General features: G+C 42.3%; 1 protein-coding gene across 1 annotated transcript in view; it reads left to right on the plus strand.

The window, feature by feature from the left end:
* LOC311490547 (contactin-associated protein-like 4) overlaps positions 1–22,770 on the plus strand; it is a 96,779-nt gene that overhangs the window by 52,372 nt on the left and 21,637 nt on the right. The window contains exons 8-16 of the mRNA XM_084548091.1: positions 2,310–2,577; positions 3,711–3,860; positions 6,017–6,188; positions 11,645–11,751; positions 16,528–16,647; positions 16,745–16,945; positions 17,776–17,938; positions 20,296–20,423; positions 21,024–21,194. Of these exons, the coding sequence (XP_084404217.1) occupies positions 2,310–2,577; positions 3,711–3,860; positions 6,017–6,188; positions 11,645–11,751; positions 16,528–16,647; positions 16,745–16,945; positions 17,776–17,938; positions 20,296–20,423; positions 21,024–21,194 (1,480 nt within the window). The remainder of the gene's footprint in view (positions 1–2,309; positions 2,578–3,710; positions 3,861–6,016; positions 6,189–11,644; positions 11,752–16,527; positions 16,648–16,744; positions 16,946–17,775; positions 17,939–20,295; positions 20,424–21,023; positions 21,195–22,770) is intronic.

Raw genomic sequence — 22,770 nt, forward strand, 5'->3', positions numbered from 1 at the left:
GTCAGAAGTCACTGCCACGGACAATGTCGTGTTACCATTCAGCACAGCACCTCCATCTACACTCATTAACACAAAGCTTTCCTGGAGGAATCTGTTGAACCATCTCATCTTTGATGGAAATCCAGAGATACAGGACATAAAAGAGAGCAGTCAAATCCGAAGACGCCCGAAGGAATAAAGCGTCTGTTTGTTAAATATGACATTGATCGTTGGAGGCGGGTGAACTCACAGACTCAGCTGTGTGAAGCTATGTTTATACATTCTGCAGCTTCGGTCAATTCAAATTTGGATTCTGGATCAATTTTGCGTCGATTAAATAACCGCGGTATTATAAAAAGCTGTAGAATTCTGATCGCCCTCTAAGGCTCATGGGAACTGTAGTGTTGAGTGTATTTGGAACTGACTAGAAAACAAGTTTCATAAATGTATTACCTGTATATGAAGTCAATCTTCATTATTGAGTCACAGTTTGCTCTTGTATCGTTGCACATGACTGTGTATGTTGAGATAATACAGATTAAATGTATCTGAGTTATAATACGGACTGTATACTGTTAATGCATCGCTGGCGAAACATTTACAGGGCAACTCCAGCAACTGAACAAATGTTCTGATGTCGTGTGACTTTTCTGGTCTTTCTTAATTTCTATCCTTCAATTTAGCAACAAAAAGCACATCGATCAATCATAACATTATGACCACTGACAGGAGAAGTAAATAACATGGTGACTATTCAAAGTTCTGCTGGGAAACCTTTGGACCTGGCATTCGTGTGGATGTTACTTAGACATGTACCACCCACCTAGACCAGACCCCCACCCCATAGCAATGACACTCCTTGATGCCACACACACAAAAACGGGTTAGGAACAACTAAGAAAAAAACATGAAGAACAGCACAAAATGTCCAGATTCACTAGATCCCAAACTGATCAAGTATCTGTGGGATGATCCACAGAGGCCCCTCCCCTCAACCCATAGGACCCAAAGGCCCCCACTAACAACAATCTGTTGTCAGACACCACAGGACACCCTCAGAAGGCCCATGTCTATTCTCTGATGAGTCACGACTGTTTTGGAGGCACAAGGGAGCCCTACACAATATTAGGAAGGTGGTCATAATGTTATGCCTGATCAATGTATAAGAAAACTTGTGAGTGTAAGTGAGGTGATGGTTGTCTTTAAAACTAAAACAAAGTCATCTGTACTTGTTGAGTAGTTTCACTGATGGTTTTTAGGTTTAGGTTTTTCTAACGTCTGTTGGTAGAGCCCACCTCAAACTCACATGACTAGAGTCTGCTAAAGGTGATTTCAGGTTTTTCCAATCAACACGAACACAGACTACTTTGGGAGGAAACACTGGTTCATTACTTTTTCATCATCCTAGTCGAGCCCTTTATGGCCTCGGCTATCTCTTGATCACGGCGGCAATTAATTATATCTGTCAGGTTTTAACATCCGTTATCAGCGTAATCAAATGCCGCCTCGATGAAAAACTTGGAACAAGTCGGTCACTTCAGTTCCCGCCGCACTTTTTGTGCTCTTCCTCCCACTCTCGCCTCCTTCTCTCCATCTATGTCGATATTATGCTAATGGTCGCTGTCACAGTTCTTACTGTCATCATCTTTATTTTCATCATCTGCATCGTCGTCCTCTTTATTTTTACACTTGTCATCATCTTCGGCGTCGTTAGCGTCATCATAATCGGCTTCATTATCATCACCAGTGTCATCACATGCACATTTTGGAGTTGCAAAGCCCCAGAGCGAAAGAGCTATGAGAAAAGAAGGAAACATTAATCAGGGAAGTTTATAAATTATATTCTCTGGTTGCCCGACAATAAAAAACAACACACAATATGTGCCTCTCATTTTAATATTATCATATCACGTATCCGTTGATGAATATCTTATATTTCGTCCAGAGACGTTTCTCACTGGCTACTTAATATTTATAATTGTGTTATGGAAATTTTAAACGCGCCGATGCTAATGCACTTGTCTGCATCTCCTCCCGATGCAGTGCAGGGTTTAGAGGTGTGTAGGTCAACAGTGAAAGTGAGTGCAGGACCTATATGTGACCCTGAAGCTTCAGGTTTTCAGTGGAAGCCAGCAGCGTTTTAGCTGTTCAGCTGTTATCAGTATGGTAATACAGGTGTCCTTTTTCCGAGAGGAGCTGATGAGACCTCTGTGACATCAAGTCACATCGAGTCAGCCTCTGCAATTGCTGAATATTCATGTTTTATTATCTCTTTCATAATCATTTCTCTCTCTCTCTCTCTCCCTCCCCGTCCCTCCTGTCTTTCTCAGGGCAATGTGACCTTCTCCTGCGCTGAGCCGGTTTCAGTCGCCGTGACGTTCACCGACTCCCACAGCTTCCTCCAGTTGCCTGGACGGACATCGTGGTCGTCAGGGGTCGTGTCTGTGGCGCTGCAGTTCAGGACGTGGAACAAGGCGGGGTTGCTCTTGACCTTCGCCCTCCCGCAGCAGGACGGCGCGGTCCACCTGTACCTGAGTGAGGCCAGGCTCCGTCTACAGATCAGTAAAGCTGTCAGGGCTCCGCTGGAGCTCAGCACAGGTTGGTCCAATTATTGTCTGTGACTACCTCTGGAGCTACTGACCCAGTTGTATCATGTTCTTCTCCTCCCTTCCCTTGTCATCTGTCCCACCTCCCTCTGTCTTCTGTCTCACCACCCTGCTGGCCAGCCGGCCTCAGACAGATGCGTCTTCCCACATGAGCTTTTTTTTCTGCCCAACTTCTCTTCTGTTAAAACAGACTTTCAGTTAAAAGAGTTTCAGTTTTGTTGCAACCAGATGTAAAAAAAAAAAAAAAAAGTTAAACTCAAAAATAGAAGAGATAAGCTATATTTGTGGTGCGTCAGCATGTTGGATGTTCTTAAACTTTTCCAACATCAGATAGGGGACGTCTGTGTCGTCTATTATCTGTAACTTTCCAAACCTAATGGTCCTACATTCACACATATAATTGGCCTACTGAAGAAGGTTCTGGGTTTGATCCCACCAGCCGACTGGGGCCTTTATGTGTGGAGTTTGCATGTTCTCCCTGTACCTGCATGGGTTTTCTCCAGGTGCTCCAGCTTCCTCCCACTGTCCGAAGACATGCCAGTTAGGTTAACTGGTGATTAAAAATTGGACGTAGGTGTGAGTGTGAATGCTTGTCTGTCTCTGTGTGTTAGCCCTGTGGTAGACTGGCGACCTGTCCAGGGTGTACCCCGCCTCTCGCCCAGTGACAGCTGGGATAGGCTCCAGCAGCCCTGCGACCCTCCAGAGGACAAGCGGTTTCAGAAAATGAATGAATGAATTGGCCAGCTGTGTGAGACAGAAAACAGCCATTATGCTTCTCTTTCTAATAGTTTTCCGAGCGGTACTTTGTACAACATTTTCCCAGTTTTTAAACACGCCATTTGCCCCATCTCCATCTCTATGATAGCTTTAAATGTCTTCCATTTAAGCACTTCTGTCACTCAACATGATTAGACAGCACATTTAAACACTAGTGCTGAGGTGCCGTGACCCAACTCGCACATATGCACTCACCAGTGCAGCTGTCCACCCGGACTTTATCATTTTATGCGCGGAAACGTGACCCAGAGCATTTTCTTCATTTGCTGTGTTTTGCATGAACACATCCTGCGCGCTGTAATTTAGCCATGTGACCGATTTCACGTGTTTGTCTTCGTTCTCTCTCAGGCTCCGGCCTGAATGACGGACAGTGGCATTCTGTGGAGCTGAACTTCAGACAAGACCGCCTGAGCGTCACGGTGGACAGAGACGAGGGAGCCACCGCTCAGACCAGCATCCCGCTCCCTCTGACCTCGGACAGTCAACTCTTTTTCGGCGGTAAGGAGCCATTCAAGAACGCCGGCATCGCGGGTATCGTTCCGCCTGTCGGATGTTATAAATCGTACTGGCGGTGTTTTGCTCTGAAAGATGGGGAAACTGCTGACGTGGGCATTTAGGGGCTGGTTAAAATTCATGCTGGTACCCCGGTAACAATTATCATCGTCAGATCTCCTTTGGAGGTTTAGTACCACCCAGAGAGGGATGAAGTCATAAAGCTGCTCGGTCTCTCCCCAGCCTCTATCCCCTCCTCTTTCTTCTCCGTCCTCTCTGCTGTGTTTTGCCTCTTTTCCATTTTCACCCTGAACACTCTCTCTCACTCTCTATTCGACGCCGTTATTTTCCTCTTTTCCATTCTCCAAAGGGTTTGTGCTCTCTCACTCTTGCACACGCACATGCAAAAATAAAGTCAAACAGCATGCCGTAGATACATGCAGTCCATTGACGCACTTGCACATGTCTCGTCGTCCATTAACAAGCATGACGTCTTCAACGGCCTTTTTACAATCATAGAATTTCTTGTGCTTTTAGTCTCCCCATCTCTTAGTATATACTGGCTGCATCTAAGCAGTTATTCAGAAGTTTATAACACACTATAATGTAACTGTTTTTTGCATTTTTACAATTGGGTTTTACTGTATTTATCACATTTACATTTATGTATGGTGGCACGCAGGAAGAGGTGGCAGCTTCATTAATAAATACTGCTAACAGCTACATTACAGTCCTTGAAAATCTATATACTGCTCATAAATGTGAGTTTTAACCTCTGAAGTTTAAGAATTGGAGATGAAACTTACTTTTTATGACGTGGCGACTAACATCCGACTTCTTCCTTGCGTCATCGCTGCTGCCATAAGGAAAAGAGCTCCCGCGAAGTCTCCTTCTAAAATTTAAATAGACAATGAGCAGTGACTCATCTCTTCTCGTCGAGCGTCGAGCGGCGCGCCTGATGCCCTGCTTGTAATTAGAGCAGCGCAGAGCCTGGAGCAGGAATGCCGTGTTTGGCCACGGAACGCCATCATCCGAGATCAACCTCAAGCATGAATCACTGATGGATGGGACACGGGGCTCATTCGCGGGATTTGGCAAAGGGTGGCTTTATCTGACAGCCACCTCAAAAGTCTGCCCGTGTTGAGGGCTTAGGAGAGGGAAAATACAGAGAATCTAACATCGGTGTCGAGGCTTCTCACGGGGGCCAAGATAATAAATTGGCGAACACTAAACAGTCTGGGGGCAACAAGCTAATGAGTAGTAGATATTCAACCGTGATTACGCAGCAAGGACTTTTACGGTGTCCAAAAGAAAACGAAAGAGCCTCCTTCACCTTTTCTTTTGTGCCAGCAGCAGGTCAAGTTTTGCAGTTTTTCTTACAAAATATTTCGTCATCTGGCAGCTTAGTTAGCGCTGGCATTTTGTTGCTCGTCTGCGTCCAGCGAGAGGTTAATATCAAGATCAATAATTTCAGTATGTGGAACACTTCAGTTTAAAATCACGCACCTGAAAAACCAATAAAAAATTCCACAACTCCCCACATGAAGATGGTGACGGATTTTATACATATTGACACTGACTACCTTCTGGTTCCATCTAAGTACGTTATTAAGAAAAGTATCTTCAACATGTCAGTGTACGCTTAAATGGATTGGTTTCTTTACACATACAGTATATGGTCAGAAGAAAGTATTTTATTATTTAAAACCTGTGAACCTGATTGATGTTCAACAGATGCAAAGTGACACCTCTCAGTTGCAAGTGTGTGTCATTTTGCAGAGTCTGTATATTTTCCAGAAGGTTTAGCCCTCATATTGTCTTCCCGTCGACCTCCACGGTCTGTTTGACTGTATATAGAGCCTAAAATATTCTGTATTACACATTGTAAGCAAATGCTTTTCAACCAGTGACTACATATTGAACACTTTTTTGCAGAACGCATGCAGTAGAACTCATTTAAATAAAATGATGTGATATAGAAACATTAGAGATGGGTCAGATTTGACAATATGAGGTTTAAAATGATAAAAACACATCTTCTTTGGAGAAATCCCGCGTTCCTTTGATTGCCTGTGTTTTGTCGTGAATTTGTTAATAATCCAAATAAAGAGCATATAGATGAATATAGTCCCATGTGTATTTCACCGTGTCGCCATCCTCAGGTTGCCCTGCTCAGAACGCTGCCGAGGAGTGCAGGAACCCCTTCAGAGTGTTTCAGGGATGCATGCGTCTCTTGTCTCTGGACGACCAGCCCGTCGACCTGATCAGAGTGCAGCAACGGCAGCTGGGAAACTACAGCCACTTGCAGATTGACATGTGTGGCATCGTCGACAGGTTAGTCTCTAAAATAAGGTGCTGTTTGAATTATGTTTTCTATTGTTGATGTGAGTGCGATACCGTGCACATAATCAATTTTTTATTGCATGCTCACGTCTTGTTACGTCCTTCTATTTGATGTTGCTTCCATAATCGAGAGAGCATTATAACACAAATAATAATGCTCAGGAGACTGCGTGTCGATGCACTGAAGTAACTACTGTTGTTGGTGGTTATCAGTGCATGACTCACCAATCGAGGAAATCATGATACCAGTACTTGCACTTGTCCGGTCATTCAAAATGATTGTTACTGCCAGAGAAAGCAGCTGCTCATCTTGAACAGCGCTACGGCAGCGTCTGGTTTTGGCTGTTTCATTTCAGAAGGCTGTTCCGCATTCATAGGCTCGTTTGTGTCTCTGTAAACCCATTCATATATTTGTATTAGCAAGTGCGTTCACTTTTTTAGACTTGTGTAATTGTTAATTTTTTTAAGTCTCAATACTCTAAGAAAGACAGACAGATAATGTAAGACATTTTTTTCCCTACAAAAGGAACTTAAAAGGGTGAATGAAAGCCACTTTGATTCAAAGAATACAAAATTGATATCCGATTGTACTATCTCCCTAACAATCAGCAGGCTTTTCATTCAAGGAAACGTCTGAGCCACCTTTCGAGAACGGGACTAAAAATATCATGTAGAAAAATCCATCGCTGAGGCACAAACAAATCCAGAACTCGTTTTTCTTTGCACACCGGCTGCACTTAAACGCATTCCCGAGGAGACACTGAAAGGCTTACTGTATGTACAATGCAGCAGATGAATTGTCACTGACAAGCAAAGTAGAAAACCTCATCGTTCAGGTTATTATCAAACTCAGAAGTGGCAGAAAGGGTCTTACCAAGTAGTCTTTGGTTAGGCAGTTGATATAATCCCCATTCTATTGAACGTGAAGCCAGGATTAGTTTAACTTGAAGGTGAAGTACAGGGAGCAACTGGCTCGGCTCTCTCCAAAGATAACAAAATCCCACTTTCAGCAAACTATAAAGCTCACTAATTAACACCTCTCATCTCATTTGTTTAATCTCTACAAAAAGCAAAGTGAGGAAAACCGTTCCTTGAGTCTCGCCGTCGTATGTGCGGCTGCAGTCTGCACACTTTGGATAAAGTGTTGATAACGCTCAAGTTCAGGGCGCAAACCAGAGACTCCACGTACACAAACTAATGCATGGAGTTTTGTAGAAAACAAGAAACTGAAAGAAAGAAATTGTCAGTTTTGGAAAATAACAAAAATTCTTAACACAGCCCTAAGTGTCGGGCCGGTGGGATTGAAACATGCTTTGTTTGTAGCACACTGGCGCCTTTAAGACACAGTTGTTTTCCAAGACCAAAAAGTTTCTGACTTTACCAGCGCCACCTGCCCCCGACCTCTCTCTCTCTGTCTCTCTCTCTCTCTCTCTCTCTCTCTCTCTCTCTCTCTCTCTCTCTCCCTCTCTGAGTGTATATGTTTTGAAGCGAGATAGATGAAGCTGTCAGAAGGCAGTAATTCTGACCTCTTTGCTTCTGTCAGGTACCTGACAACTTAATAATACGCCTTGTCAAAGCGTGCACACACATTCACAAATAAAAAGAAGCATGGGTCACCAAAAGGTCCGCCCGTCTTGTTGTTTCAGACTGCCTGCGCGTCTGTCTGCCTGTCTGTCTGACTTTATGGCATGCCTGTTGTTCGGTGTGACCAGGGACTCGCAAACATACATCTTACCCTTCACCGCTCCGTGTCATGCCAGGCTCCCTCCTGTGTGCGCGTGGTGTGGCAGCGTATCCACGAGCAGGTGCAGAGAGGACTCAAAGGATAAAAATACATACCTTTCCCCCTCTCTCGCTCATGCTGTTCAGCAGACTGCAGTTATTTGAAGTCTTTGTAGGACATCCCGGCCCAGTAATAGTGTGCAGATCGGAGGGGGAGCTGCTGTGCGGTGTTGGTTTGGCCAGAGGCTGTAATAGAAACCAGTGAGATTGGATGCAGGTCCTGTGATCCAAGCTACGTTATAGGACACAGTCACACCACACTACAAAGTTTTAGATAAGCTACAAAGTCTCTTCTCTCAGTTAATCCAGAAGTCCTGTGATCTGAGCTGTGGTGCAGTATGCTGCCATGTTGCATGACAAACTGTTAGTCTTGCTGGGGGCCTTGTGGAGATTTACAGAGGACAAAGTCTTTGCAAAAGTCAGAACTTTAAGCCCTGGAAGTAGATTTATTTACAAGGGCTATGGTACACCATTTGACCCAGGCTTGTGTCTCTGAGTCTCTTTCTCTGGGTTCATGTGCTAAGCTGCATGTGCCACCAGCAAACTTCGCGTTGAAACAATGACGGAAAACTTCCAAAGCTGCCGATGGTTCTTGCCGAGAAATGTTGACTTTTCCCAACTTCAGTAAGAGTAAAAATGTTGAAAAAAATATGTCTTGCCTTCCCTCCTCGCCTCCTCTTACAGTGAAGAGTGAATAAATAAGAAATCTTTTCAGGCCAATTATTCTGGAGCCTGGTGAGAATATGTTACCTGATAAGCTTTGTTTTATCCTATCAATACAACTGAATTAAAACAGATTAGCGGAGATACTTATGAGAAAGGCTGTATTGCAGAAGAAAGTGTCTCATTTTTGAGATTTACAAGCAGTTAATTTTATGCTTTGAGCTACATTTGGAATAAAAGTCATAAAGCTAAGTAATAAACTGACCGAAAAATAATTACAATGACTATGGAGGTTTTGGAAGAAAAGAAAAGTAATTAAATTAAGGGATTAGACAAGACAAAAGAATAACTCCTTATAGTCTCCAACGACCGAGCTGTCTCCCAACCTCAAGGCTTCATTGTCCAAAATATCTACTTACTGTTTCCATCTATGCTTCTCTCTTCATCTAGCCCTCCCTCCTTCCTCCTCAGCCCTCTTCCTCACCTCTCCTATCCCACGTTTTCTACATTTCCCTCCCACCATCCTGCACTGTCCACACTTCCTAATGCCTAAATCCTTCCAGACCAACCTCCTTTCTTTCATCCTTTCGGATACCCAGCTTTGCTCTGGAGAATTTGTGTGACTGTGTGCTCTTGCACCTCTAACTTCACGAAGACCGGTGTAAGTTTGAACTTGAGCGAGGACAGTTTTGGTTCAAAGCTAGGGTATGTGTTATACCACCAGGGGTACTTTGAGAGGAAATGTGGTGGTGGAGCTAGTCACTAAATACAGTTTGTGTACATGATTTCACAGTTAAGTTTGGTGTATACTCTCGCAACGGATCTACACAGAGCCTACACTGCAGTCTGTGCTGGTGGCCTAAGCATTCATACATGTTGAACAACAATTAATAAGAGGCTTGGGCTTCGGCTGAGATGCCTTCGACAGCCAGGATGAGATGGAGAAGGTGAAGTCTGGTCCGAAAGCCAGAGCAACAGCATTTCAATCAATTTAAAGAACATGGACTGTTTCTCTAAGAGACCAAGGACGAGTCATTGATTGGATAAAAGTAGTGATTTTGACAAATGGAAGTGACAGAGAGAGAAGAGCAACAGAAATAAAACTCATAGAGAAATAAAAACAGAACATGTGAGAACAGATCTCTAATACTGAACTTACGCCTAAGCTTCAGTAAGAAAGTATTCCCATTGTAGTGTTTATATTTCTAAATAAAGTAAAATTATGAAGAATTAATATAAAGCTATTGCTTGCACCATCCGCTTACATGTCAATCAGTCATTGTAACAGCTGGCTACAGCTTTAGTGGACTGAGATGGCGGGAGAGTTTGTATCTGGAAAGCATACACTGATGGATGGAGCCGGTATTCACAGTGAAGGATGTGAGATGGTTGAGAAATTGCTATTCTCGCCCGAGAGACGACGCTCTCCTCATACGTGTTCTGGAGATGTGAGTGTTGTTTGACTGCCGTGATCTCCTTCCGTGGCCCCCCTGCGCGGAGTCAGCCTTTAACTGCACTGACACGTTGCCAAACCGCGCTGAAATCCCACAGTGCAGAGCGCTGCCCTACTGTGTGAGAGAAGAGAAGATTGTTTTGATTCTTACCTGCAAAAATGCATTCGCTGTTGGACAGGTGAAGACACTTTTCCTCCGAGGACTCTCCAGGTTAGAGGTTTTTTTTTTTTTTTGCCCCCAAGCTCACTTGTTGAATGGTTTGTGGATGACCTATGGATTTCAGTTTGCTTGAAAATAGTTAGATATTGATGCAAAGGGTTTGGCTGCTGACTTACATCCGGCTGCCAAGCTGACACGCGGTCCTTAGGCGCACCAGGTCTTAATGTTATGTCCCAAAGTGTTTCTCAGCAACACTAAAAGCAATGTTACTGCCTTGGGTGGCCCTTGACTGTGTCGTCCTGCAGATTTACAAGTTTGAAAGCTGGACTTCAAACTGCTTTAATATGCTGGAATTGTGCATTAATGTGCTATTTCATAGAGTGGAAAAAATATATCCCACACTGAACAGTATCACTGTTAATGCACTGCCCCTGTGTGCTGTAAATCGAGCCCACGGACCGCAAATGCAAATGAGCTTATTAGTGCTGAACTACAGTTAATTTAATCGCACTGGGTCCCAGCTAAATATGCACAAAATTATCGTTATGCAGCTGACTCTTAAATGTCGCAGGCTCCCGACAGCAAATGACTGCCTCTCACCCTCTAATAGCATCACCGCAACTACGACAGATGCGTTCTCGTCCGGTTGGGAAACATCATCCACTGCACTAGCTGGAAATTGATAGCTTAGCTGTAATTGCATGCTGTGTTGTGGTTTTGAACGCAGCGAATAAAGCAAAGTCGAGGAGTTTACATAGACTGGCTAATCAGCCAAGGAAACTCAATATATTACATAGAAAATCCAACTTAAGATATATGACATTACAAATAAATTACATAACAATATATAAGCCAAAAAGGAAAATAAAAAAGATTGAAATGTACTACTTTATGCTGCAGGACTGCTGGGGAGAAGCATCATCCCCTGCGAATTAAGAAGAGCAATGTGGCTGCATGTGCAATCTCTGGGCTCAAAACTGTTCAACAATAATAAAAATGTGAGTTTAGTCCTTGAGAGAAAGGTTGGGTGGGCGTTCAAGAGTTTTGTGTCTGGTTGAAAATGAAATGTTAGTTAACAATAGCAACAAAGGAACGGCTTCAAACCGGCTGCGTCTTAGAACACGCACCTGTGCTCCAGTTGACAAAAAACGAAATTGTCTTTTAAAGATTGGCACTTTTGTTTTTAGGGCTGCTTTCATCCAGGTCTCTGCGTCAAGCACTCTCATTAGAACAGCTGTGCTGAATACCTGTTGTACCTTTACCGACGTCCTTGAGAAACTTTTTGGAGAACTTCTGATAAACAATAAGCTTGTCTCTCATTCTCTGTCTGCATCTTTGTCTTATGTCTGTCTGTCTGTCTGTCTGTCTGTCTGTCTGTCTGCGTCCCAGGTGTTCCCCCAGCCTCTGCGAGCATGGAGCCAGATGTACTCAGTCATGGAGCGCCTTCCATTGCAACTGCTCCAACAGCGGCTACAGAGGAGCCACCTGCCACAGCTGTAAGCAATCGGCCACAAGGCACCCACACATCTTCCTTTCACCAGTACTTTTATTGGCTTTATTTTATTTCTTCTGTATTATTTAAGAAGGGGTGTATGGTAAATGGGAAGAAGGTTCATAATATACGCAGGTTATCAAGCTGTTAATGGTGAATGCATTCAGAATAAAAGTGGCTCACACATTCGGATTATAAAACTCTATAATTCATTAATGAGTTATGGCGTTTCACCAGCTGGTTCTGTCAGTGTGATGACTGATCCGAAGCAGAGAGTGGTGGGAACATACATTATCTAAACTGAAACAGATGTCTGTTTGGACTGGAAACACAGATGAGAGGAGTATCAGTAAAGATACCACTTCTAAAATCAAAACAATCTGCTGAAAGATGCTACAGCGTTCTGTGGAGCTGAAAGGAATCTGCAGACCTTTCATATCACGTAGTTAGTTATTTTAAACCTATATAAACTTGCTGCAGAGTAAAACAAGAAAAATATACATAGCAGCATTGCTTGTCGTATTAGTTAAGTTGTGTTTTTTTGCATATTTTTTTTGTTATAAATAGATTTTTATGTTGCTTTCTTGCTGAATCTGGATTTACATTCTCCAGATAGTGGCTTTAATTCCATCACATTCGTCTTTAACTACAACTACACTCACCCATGGTGTAATTAATATCTGAAAATATGTGTTTATGGTTCTCCCATTACAAATGTGACAGCAAACTGGCATGTTGTTACCTGTGAGGAAATAGGGTTAATATTCCAGGCATGTCTTTATTGGGCATGCTTTAATAACACAGAGGCCACATGTCCCCCAACGTTAATTTCCTTCTGTATTTTTTTATTTTTTTTCTCGTAGCATTGTTTCAGAACTTTAATTAGCGGTGTTGAGAAGGGAATAGACCAAATAGATTGGCGGTACTTCATTATGCTGAGTAAATTAGACTTCCAATTAATTTAAAAGACTTAAAAGGTCTTATGTTTTTGCTTTCTGACACCTGCTGATGGCCCATTATCTCTGCTCTTGTCTGTACACACGCTTGCAGTGCATAATGACATATACAGTATCATTAGGGGTTGTACCGACTAGTCGACTGTACTGCTGTGCCATGACGCTTTAAGCAGGAAGTCGACTAGTCGCCGATCACGTGACAATAGCAACACAGACGCCTCCAAGAAGACAGGTGAGGATCCCAGTGGGTCGTTGCAGCAAACTAGCAGCAGTTCATCAAGTGTGCGGAAATACTTCACTAAAGATGAAGCACATTCTACCGTGTCATGCAGAATAAGTAAGTCAGTCCTGAAATGCACACTCATCTGAAAAGATGACACTAGCAGAGGAACGCTTCAAATCCTCTCGACAGCAGTCAGTTAACACCTTCACCTGCGGCAACAGAGAGAAGGAGGCTGAACAAGTTGTTAGAGCTTTGGCATTAACAATCATTATTAATTTACAACACGCTGTGAAGTACTGTTAAACGCTATTGGTTTATAGGCTAAATATATATGCATTGCACAGTATTGATAAGCTCATGAGTTGACATTGTTGTGGTAGAACGTTTATATATATATAAACTTTTTTTTTTGCCGAGCCAGGGCCACGTATTAGAAGTGTCAGACTGACGGTGTTTTTGTTGTTGGCGTGGTCTATGGTCGACAGTAGCCCGTGTTCAAGCTTCAGTTACCTTGCAGAAAAGCCTCCGTAGCTTGTTTTGTGTGAGACGCTACAATATGTATTCAGGTTAAAAAATATAGATGTCATTGTCGTAAAGCATTAATGCTTTACAAAGTAATTGCTTTCTACTGTGCTTTTACTGTGCTAGTCGACATTGACTCGACTTTCACCACATATAATGCTGCATTCCAGAAAGCTGGGATGTCAGATTTATCTCACTTGGAGTGTACTGTACTAGATGCGACCTCAAAGTGTTCCAGGAGAATTAAGTTAAATATAAACAACAAACTTGGTCGACTTCGATAAGATAATATTTGTTTTGTTTCTAAAGTTACTGACAATGATCGAAACTGAGGTCTCCCAAACTTTATGCAGAGAGATTATAGCAACATATCCTCACGCAAAAGTCATGTTGTGTGATGTTATGATTTTTAGTATGGCCCAAACAAAATATGGATAAATGTTTTTTATAGTCTAGTAAATTATGTTTCAACGTTCACAGTGTGTATCTCAATGGGCGCCGCCATTGTTCTGTGACGTCAGGATGCTGCATCTAGTGAAGTCGGGGTAGATCGATTTACTCCGACTTCACTAGTCTGACTTCAAGTGGCATTCCAGAGCACTTTTCCTAGTAGGAGGTCTGAAATTTCAGACCTCCCAGTTTTCTGGAACGCAGCATAAATCCACTTAAAAAAAATCCTAAATCCTTCAACCCCTCTGTGCATAAGATACAGTATGATGCTGCTTTTCTCTCGTTAGACCCACTATACAGGAAGGAACATTTTATGATATGAAACTGCTTCAATAAAGAACAAATATAAACAAATAATCTCATCTGATTTAAAGTAGATTTAAATTTATTTGTGAGCAAAATAAACTGACTTTGTAACTTGTGCAATCTGATTTAAATACATGAACAAGGTAAAACATTCTACAAAATACCCAAAACAATGATCAAAGCAACTCTAAGTTGTTAACTTGTCCATTTTCTCCCAAATGCTTTGGACACATAGAATTGAGTTAAACGCGCTTTTAGTACATAATGAGCTTAGAAATATGTGTTTTTACAGAAAGTTCTGCATTACCTGCAGGCCTGTGGAGACTTGTGGACGAGTTTGCCCCAAATTTGTTATGCTGCCTCTTAACAAAAATAGCCTGGTTGGTAATACATAATGCACAGATAAAGTGTCACTTTATCCACTGAGGGGAAGGCTGAAGAAAGAACAAAGGGATGGCATCCTGCTGTGGATGAAAGCCACAATTTCTCCCACTTCTCACTTCAAAGAGCACACATCAAGCGCAGCATCAGTATCCGGCTGTGAACTTCTTCTTCTTCTCCTTCATTTTACTTGCCTAATATTTAGATTTGTATACGTAATATGAGATTTTCAGGTACTAAAAATAATGTTTGGGTTTTTTTTAAAATGGAGAGAACTGAAGCTATTTCGAAGTTATACTTATGATGCATACATTTAATTACATCATGTTCATTTTTTTGAAAGGTTAGCAAACAGCTAGTCTTAACTGATGTTTAAGTGACTCTGGTGACAGTTTGATTCATGCATGTAACAGAGAAATTACAACAGAGAGTTTCTAAGATGGTTTGCTTTCCAGTTGTATTTATTCCTAAAATGAACTACGCTCTAATATATGAATGTTATCTGATTCAATAGGTTCTTAAAAAAATGTATATAGGTCAGAAGATTTGAACTTCAACTAAAGATTTCTAGTTATTTTCAGAACTGTAGATTTATTTAACTTCCTCTGGGGCCTTACGTGAAAAAGATGACAAAGACAAGTGTATGAATACAGAAAGATGAAACCAAGAAATAAATGATGATTGGGAGAAAGACAAAGATAAAGAAGGAGTCAGGACGGGAGTGAGAGGGAGGTGCGAGCGTGTCAGAAAAGGAGAGTCCTGGGGCGGACTGTTCTTTCCACATAACTGGATTTCGACTTAGAAACTGCCTACAGTATTTTAGGTGAGTCAAATTAGAAATTAAAGAGATTGTGGCTTTGATTACACTGCCAAGCATTGATTGAATCTTTCTACGCTCTGGTGGTGTGATCATCACCGTGCTGCTGGATCACGGCCAATTCAGGTTTCCTGGGCGCGCGTGCACAGACACGCACACACACACACTGCTCACCTCTGTGTTTGATTGTTAGATTTAGGTCAGAACTTTTCTTGAGCTGTATCAGAGCAGCGTCTTGGGAAAAGTTAAGAAGGATAAATGTGTGCAGAGTGTAGGAAACTTTCTCCTCCTGCTCATAGATGGATCCTTGAAACTCTCCAGAGTTTACGTTTGTTCGTGTAGGTGTGTGTGTATTGTAGCTACAGAGTAACATTATAACATTATATAATTCTCAGATCTCCATAACCACGTAAACGCACTGAGTTCAGACCTAACCCCACAAAAAGTTTGTGTGGGCGGGGGAACTTATTTACTTCTACATATAACTTGTTAATAAGTTGTTCCTTGGGGACATTTTTGGTATATTCATACTTTCTTATATTAACTACATGCTAGATGTAAAGAGGTATTCAGGGTAGATGATGAGCACAAGATTCTTGTACTGTAGGATATTGTGTTGCAAGAGCAGTTATACGCCGATCAGGCACAACATTATGACCACCTTCCTAATATTGTGTAGGTCTCCCTTCTGCCTCCAAAACAGTAGCGACTCATGGTGTCTGGCAACAGAATGCTGTTAGGTGTGTAATGGGGGGCCTTTTGGTCCTATGGGTTGAGGGGAGGGGTCTCTGTGGATTAGGCTTGTTCCAGTGCATCCCACAGATACTTGATCAGTTTGGGATCTAGTGAATTTGGAGGCCAGGTCAATACCTCGTGCTGTTTTTCATGTTTTTTGAGTTGTTCCTAAACTGCATCCTGCTGGGATGAGTGTCATTGGTATGGGGTGGGGTTGCCTGGTCTGGTCTGGTCTGGTCTAGGTGGGTGGTACATGTCTAAGTAACATCCAAATGAATGCCAGGTCCAAAAATTTCCCGAGCAGAACATTGGATTGTCTCAAGATGGTCAATGTTATTCACCTAAAGTTGATTGAATATGTAATAATGGTTACCATGTTTTCCTCCTCAGCAATTTATGAACAGTCATGTGAAGCGTACAAACACAAAGGCAACACATCGGGGCATTATTACATAGATGTAGACGGCAGCGGACCAATCAAACCCCAGCTCATTTACTGTAACATGACAGGTAAGTTGCACACAGACACTGTCATCAAAAAATGTTGATCATCTCTTGTCCTATTTACGTTCTCCTTGTGTTTTCACCCTCCCTGCCTCTCCACCAGAGGACAGGACGTGGATGGTGATCCAGCACAATAACACGGAGCTGACCAGAGTTCAGTCCTCCCCCGAGAAAAACCAACACCTCGCCTACTTTGACTACTCCTCCGAGGAGGAGCAGCTTGCAGCCATCATCGGTCAGTCGGAGCACTGTGAGCAGGAGCTGTCCTACCACTGCAGGAGGTCCCGCCTTCTCAACACACAGGGTAAAGTCTGGGCTCTCTGTTTAATCTAAGTTACTCAGAGGAGATGCTTCGGAGGAAAGTGAGACATTTAGATTTAATTATTACCCTGGGTGTGTTTGTGTGTGTTTGTGGAGGAGAAAATGTAATTAAGAGGGAAATGACGGCAAGAACAAACTTCTTTGCAAAGGAAGCGTATCTAAGGGATCTATATATGGAATCATAGCGGAGTGGTGTGACTTTGCAATTTACTTAATTTAATATCTAATTAAACCATCAATTGCGTTTCAGTTGTGCATTCTCTCCTCCCGAGTTAGTTTCAGCGAAAAGTTTTATCCGCAACACAACTTTGTTCCTCACAAGAAGAGCATCTGTTTGCCTGAGCCGCCACCATGTACACGATGCCTTTGACAGAGATAAATCACGAGAGAATAATTGCTTGTTACCCGTCCGATTTTGTCAGAGGAACAACAGTGATACATGGTCAAAGCTTGGTCGGCGAGAGGGGTGCTGTTTTGTTTTTTTTTGCCAAAATCCTAAAGAGACGGGTGTTGTTAAACACATAAAAAGAAGAAGAAGAAGAAAGACGTAGAGAAGCACAAGTGTAAACGGATACATCTACAAAATCTGTCTGAATGGAAACACACTGTAGATGAGTGACGGTTCACTGGTAGAGATGTTTCAAATTCAGCTGTCGGTTACTTTATGCTCACGAGATTCATTATCTTACCTCTGTGTTAGAGCTACTGTGGGATTTCTCAGTGTTTTGAAGTATAACTGTTCACTGCAGCAGACAACGATTAACGATTAATGGTGTGTGTTTCTGTGTGTGTGTGTGTGTGTGTGTCTTGAAGAGGGTGCTCCGTTCAGCTGGTGGGTGGGAGGTCCAGGTCCAGGTCAGGTCCAGACCTACTGGGGCGGAGCTCTGCCCGGCAGCCGGCAGTGCGCCTGCGGTCTGAAGGACGAGTGTCTGGATTCAAGTCACTACTGCAACTGTGACGCAGACTACGACCAGTGGTACTGTTCTTTATCATGCTGTTGTCATGTAGAAGTGGATGAATTTATTTAGCATCAGCGGTGGCATGGACAATGTTTCTTAACCCCAACTTCACCAACTTCATCTTTTTGTAGCATTAAAGCTGAGGGAAATATACCAGAAGAAGAAAGAGAATTTTTTTCCAGCTTTATTGACAGCGCTAAATTCATTAAACAGAAGAACATGGTCGAGATAGACGCTTGTTTTAATTGGTGTTGTCCACATTGATTCCAGCTTTGTTAATCTGCAGAAAAACCTGTTTGAACAACTGGTTGTTTCCCCTACGTCCATGTTTCTGTCCCTCCTGAAAACGTATGCTGATGTTTAACCAAAGAATGGATTTATTGCAACCAGAGAGAAACAATCAGATCCAGTGTTTACATGGTTATTAGGAGCTAATATTTTCACATTGAAAGGATTATCGAGAGTTTACACCACCTTCCGCAGTTAGAATGAGAATTGATGCGGCTCTGATTGGGCTATTATTTTGATTATTAGCAGAATACTAGTGTACAATTAAATATCGCCATCGAAACACTCGTATTTATTCACATGTAAAGGCCTTAAATTCTATTTAATTCTCATTTCCAATACACTTTAAGAAAACAAAGAATACAGATGAGGTGGAAAATACAGAAATTAACTAATTAACTAACATAACTAATAAAGGAAGCTGAAGGCAGCATCTTCTGTCTAAAAGCAAACAATTGCCAGCCATGATTATTATATGATATTTAAGAGGTTTGTTAACCATGCCGGCAACACACCACTAGACTGTTGGTACGTCCAGCGTTTTGGTCCAGTCCTAAATACCTTTGAACCATTTGATGGATTGCCATTGTAGAGAAAGCAGACAAAGCGGAGACCAACAAATTAGTTCGGTGGTCACGGTCAATTGGTCAAAGTTCAAAGTAAGCCAGCAATTTAATTTAAAATGAAACCGGCGAAATTGCATTTGCGTCATCGGGCATTATCATAGTGTCGTTATAATTCAAGTTTAATTTATGTAAAGCCGGCGATTCACTTGAACCGGTGTCGAAATGCTTCATGTGAAGATGAAAAGTCTCCGGTCTTTTGTGACATTCATTCATTCATTCATTCATCTTCTGTAACCGCTTGTCCTATTAAGGGTCGCGGGGGGTCTGCTGGAGCCTATCCCAGCTGTCATTGGGCGAGAGGCGGGGTCCACCCTGGACAGGTCACCAGTCTATTGCAGGGCTCTTTTGTGACGTTAACAGGCTATTACACGTTCATACTCTTCATGGTAGGAACATGTGCATAGGTCCATGGTTCTTATTTTGTATCTCCCTGCACAAACGGTTCAGCAGCTCCTTCACTTAAAACCACATACTCACTTGTACATACTTGTAAATGTTTCCGTATTATATATATATATATATATATATATATATATATATATTCATCTTGCATAGTTGCATACTTACCTAGGAACAGTGTTTTGTTCTTGTGTTGTGCACCAAGACAAATTCCCTGTCTGTGTCAAATACTTGGCAACGAAGTTAATTCTAATTCAGCAATACAGACGCTGTAGATTCCTCATTGTTCCTCAGTGTTATTTCCTGTCTCATCCAGTTATTGTATACTGGACTGGGAGATTCTCTGTTTGCTCAAATCCTGTATTTAAATCTTTTTTATCCATCCCGTAAGCATTTCTGTATTTAGGTCGCCTTCCCCAATCCTGTGACCAATTCTGCACTTTCCATTTTCCCATATTGTAACCAATCCCGCTACTGTCTTCATAGCCAAAGGTCCTTCTTTCTATTATCTCTCAGCTTAAATTTGTGCGACTGCCAATGTATTTTTTTTATAGACTTTCTCCTTCAGTCAATACCTCATCAGATTCACGGCCGCTCAGCCCTAGATTTTTTATTTATTTATTATTTTTTGACTACGTTTCGCAGCAACAAAGCAGACTGCTGGAATTTCAAAGCAGCACAGAGCCGAGCGAGCGCGGTGAATGTGCAGATGAATCACTCAGCCTGCGTTCATTCAGTTCGTTCGTTCAGAAAACGATTCCACGAAACATACCGGTAAACCACCGAGAACAAATGAGCGCGCAGTTGAGAGACGCTGCGTCGGTAATCTCGGCACAGTTTGTCCCACTTTCTCAAAACACTGTTTAGTTTGAGTTCAGGAGAGAACAAGTTTGGCGCCGCCTTTTGCGTGCGCGATCACTCGGCTTTCTGATGTTGATGTCTTCCTCACCTCCTCCGCCTCCTTCTTCCTCTCGCCTCTCTATTCGTTCCCCCTCCTTCCACTCAATATCCTCCTTCTCCTTGTCTTTTTATTCTCCTTCCCTGTCCACGTTTTACTTCAGGACTGATGACTCGGGCCTGCTCATCCACAAGGAGACTCTCCCGATCAGGTCTCTGGTGGTGGGAGACATCCATCGGCCGGGGTCAGAGGCTGCCTACAGAGTGGGACCCCTCCGTTGCCATGGAGACAGTAGGTCCATTTCAGTCGGTCACTGCTTGTCACAATGCTACTGTCAAACACTTTTATATTGAGGATGTTTTGATGGTAACTTATTAAACAGATATATTTTATTCAACCCGGCGGTTCCTTAAATTATCTCCCTCCTTGCATTAACTTAATGGAAAATCTGCTGCAACCAATTACACTTGCTAATTAGTAGAATGGCATATAAACCATATTTTTTCTTTAATGCCAAGTGCTAATACAAAGACGCATAATAAACAAATGTGACACACTGTACCTTTAATTTTAATTGCTTTTAATTTCAGCACTCAGTTTATCGGGTAAGTAAATAAATGCCATGGAAGATAAATCAATGTAAATGAGATAGCTGGAGTTATGCCTTTGTTCGTCTCGTGCTAATTAGCTGAGCAGTTAAGTTCATTTGTTTACTACATGATTTCCATCATACAGCCATCATAATGAGTTTTCTTTTAATAAGCTTTGTACCAAAGTCATTTATCTCTGAAAAACAACAAAAAAAAACACAGTCTTACATCTCTTTATAAAAGAAAACAAAAACAAGAAGGATGCGATCATTTGAGGCATGAGTTTTTCTGTCTTTTGCAGAGAACTTTTGGAACGCAGCGTTTTTTGACAAGGAGACGTCCTACCTTCACTTCCCCACTTTTCACGGAGAGCTGAACGCAGACATCTCTTTTCTGTTCAAAACGACGTCATCCTCTGGCGTCTTCCTGGAAAATCTAGGCATCAAGGACTTCATTCGGATCGAACTCAGCTGTGAGTGAGAACTCTGCTTCATTACAATATACATGTTTTCCTAATTGGATCACTGGAATAGCCAGTTGTGGGTTTTGTCTGTGTGGTCAATGTTCATTAAATTATGTCCTTAAGTTTTTTTTGCATTTTTTAATTAGAACTATTACTATAAATTGGCAAAACCCTTGAAACAAGGCTCTACAAAAGAGGATTAAACCACAGTATTACAATGTCAGTAGAAACAAAAACATTAGTGCTCTCAACTTAAAATGGTAATTGATATGAATATAGTTAAATTGATCTTAACTTAGTTAATCTGACAAGATAAAATGAGTTTTCTTCAGTGAATAATGTGGTTTTCTTCAGGTTGAGTTTACTTGCATTTCTTAGGCAGCAGGTGAACTTTTGTCTCTAAGTTTTACTGATTTGAAATGTATTACAGTGCGGTAACGGGAGACTGCAGCAAGGGTTAGGGCTCTTTTAGGGTACTGCAGGTGCAGGACATAGACGCCGTAACCAACGCATGAAGCCTACGCCGGTGCAAGCCATGTATACTTAGGGTCGGTCGGACTCGCTTTGTAAAAACGCTACCCAAACATGAGTCGGCGCTGTGTCTTTTTTGCCGGTCGGGTTCATTTTTGGTTCCACTTCCTGCTTCACTTTCAACAAAGGCAACAGAAACTTATCGTTGAGTCCTACAAATGTTTGTATCTCCTGAACCTCCTCAGTTAACCTTTCCTCCACGTGTTCCATCTTTATTGATCAAAAACAATCAATTGGAAAATTGCGGAGATGGAGAAGCAGCCGGAAATACTAAAGCGGAAACACGCTACTACCAAGCGGACCAATCACCACTCTTGCGGTCTGCGTCACCGCGGCGCATAGTTACATTTCTGTGGAGGTGCACGTCAGCCACAGCGCTAGGGTCTGCGCTGTCACCATTGCTACGGCGTCAAATGGACGCAGAAGCCTAAACCACCACCTATTAGTGTTATTTAACGTAGACGACTGAACTTCAGTCTGCATAACCATAGATGTGCAGAATGTGTTTTCTTACTCATCTGCTAAAGGTGGAAAGTTTCTATTTGCTCACCTAAAGTCTGAGTTTAAAACACAATAAGCAGACAGGAGCTTTCGAGCCAGTCACGGTCCAGTATGCAAGCCTCTGACAATGCTTTTTCTTTGGGACCTAATTATTCGGTACTTCCACCGGAGGAACTTTCCCAAGGGACCAAGAACCTTTTGTGCAGCCAGTACCAAGCCAGTGATTCAGCTGAAGAAACTAGTGATTAGATTTTAGTTTAAATGTCCAAAGGTTGGGGAAGAAAGCCTGCAGAGTTGCGCACCTTCGATTGGAGGAACACAGTTGCCACGGCTGATTCTACGAATTGTGCCGACTCGATGAGAAACCAGTTACTCCAGTAGTGATATTTGAACACTGGTCAGACATTCCTTGTTGCTTATTAACATGGAGAAAAAAAAAGAGACAAAGAAAAACAAAGAGAGTTTGAACAAGCTCATTGACGAGAGCTGCTGGTCGAGCAAGCGAAAGAGTGAGGGAACAAAGTGAGTAAAGTAGAAAATAAAACCTAATTCT

This window comes from Chelon labrosus (genome assembly GCF_963514085.1).
Source record: "Chelon labrosus genome assembly, chromosome: 7".
Lineage (NCBI taxonomy): Eukaryota > Metazoa > Chordata > Actinopteri > Mugiliformes > Mugilidae > Chelon > Chelon labrosus.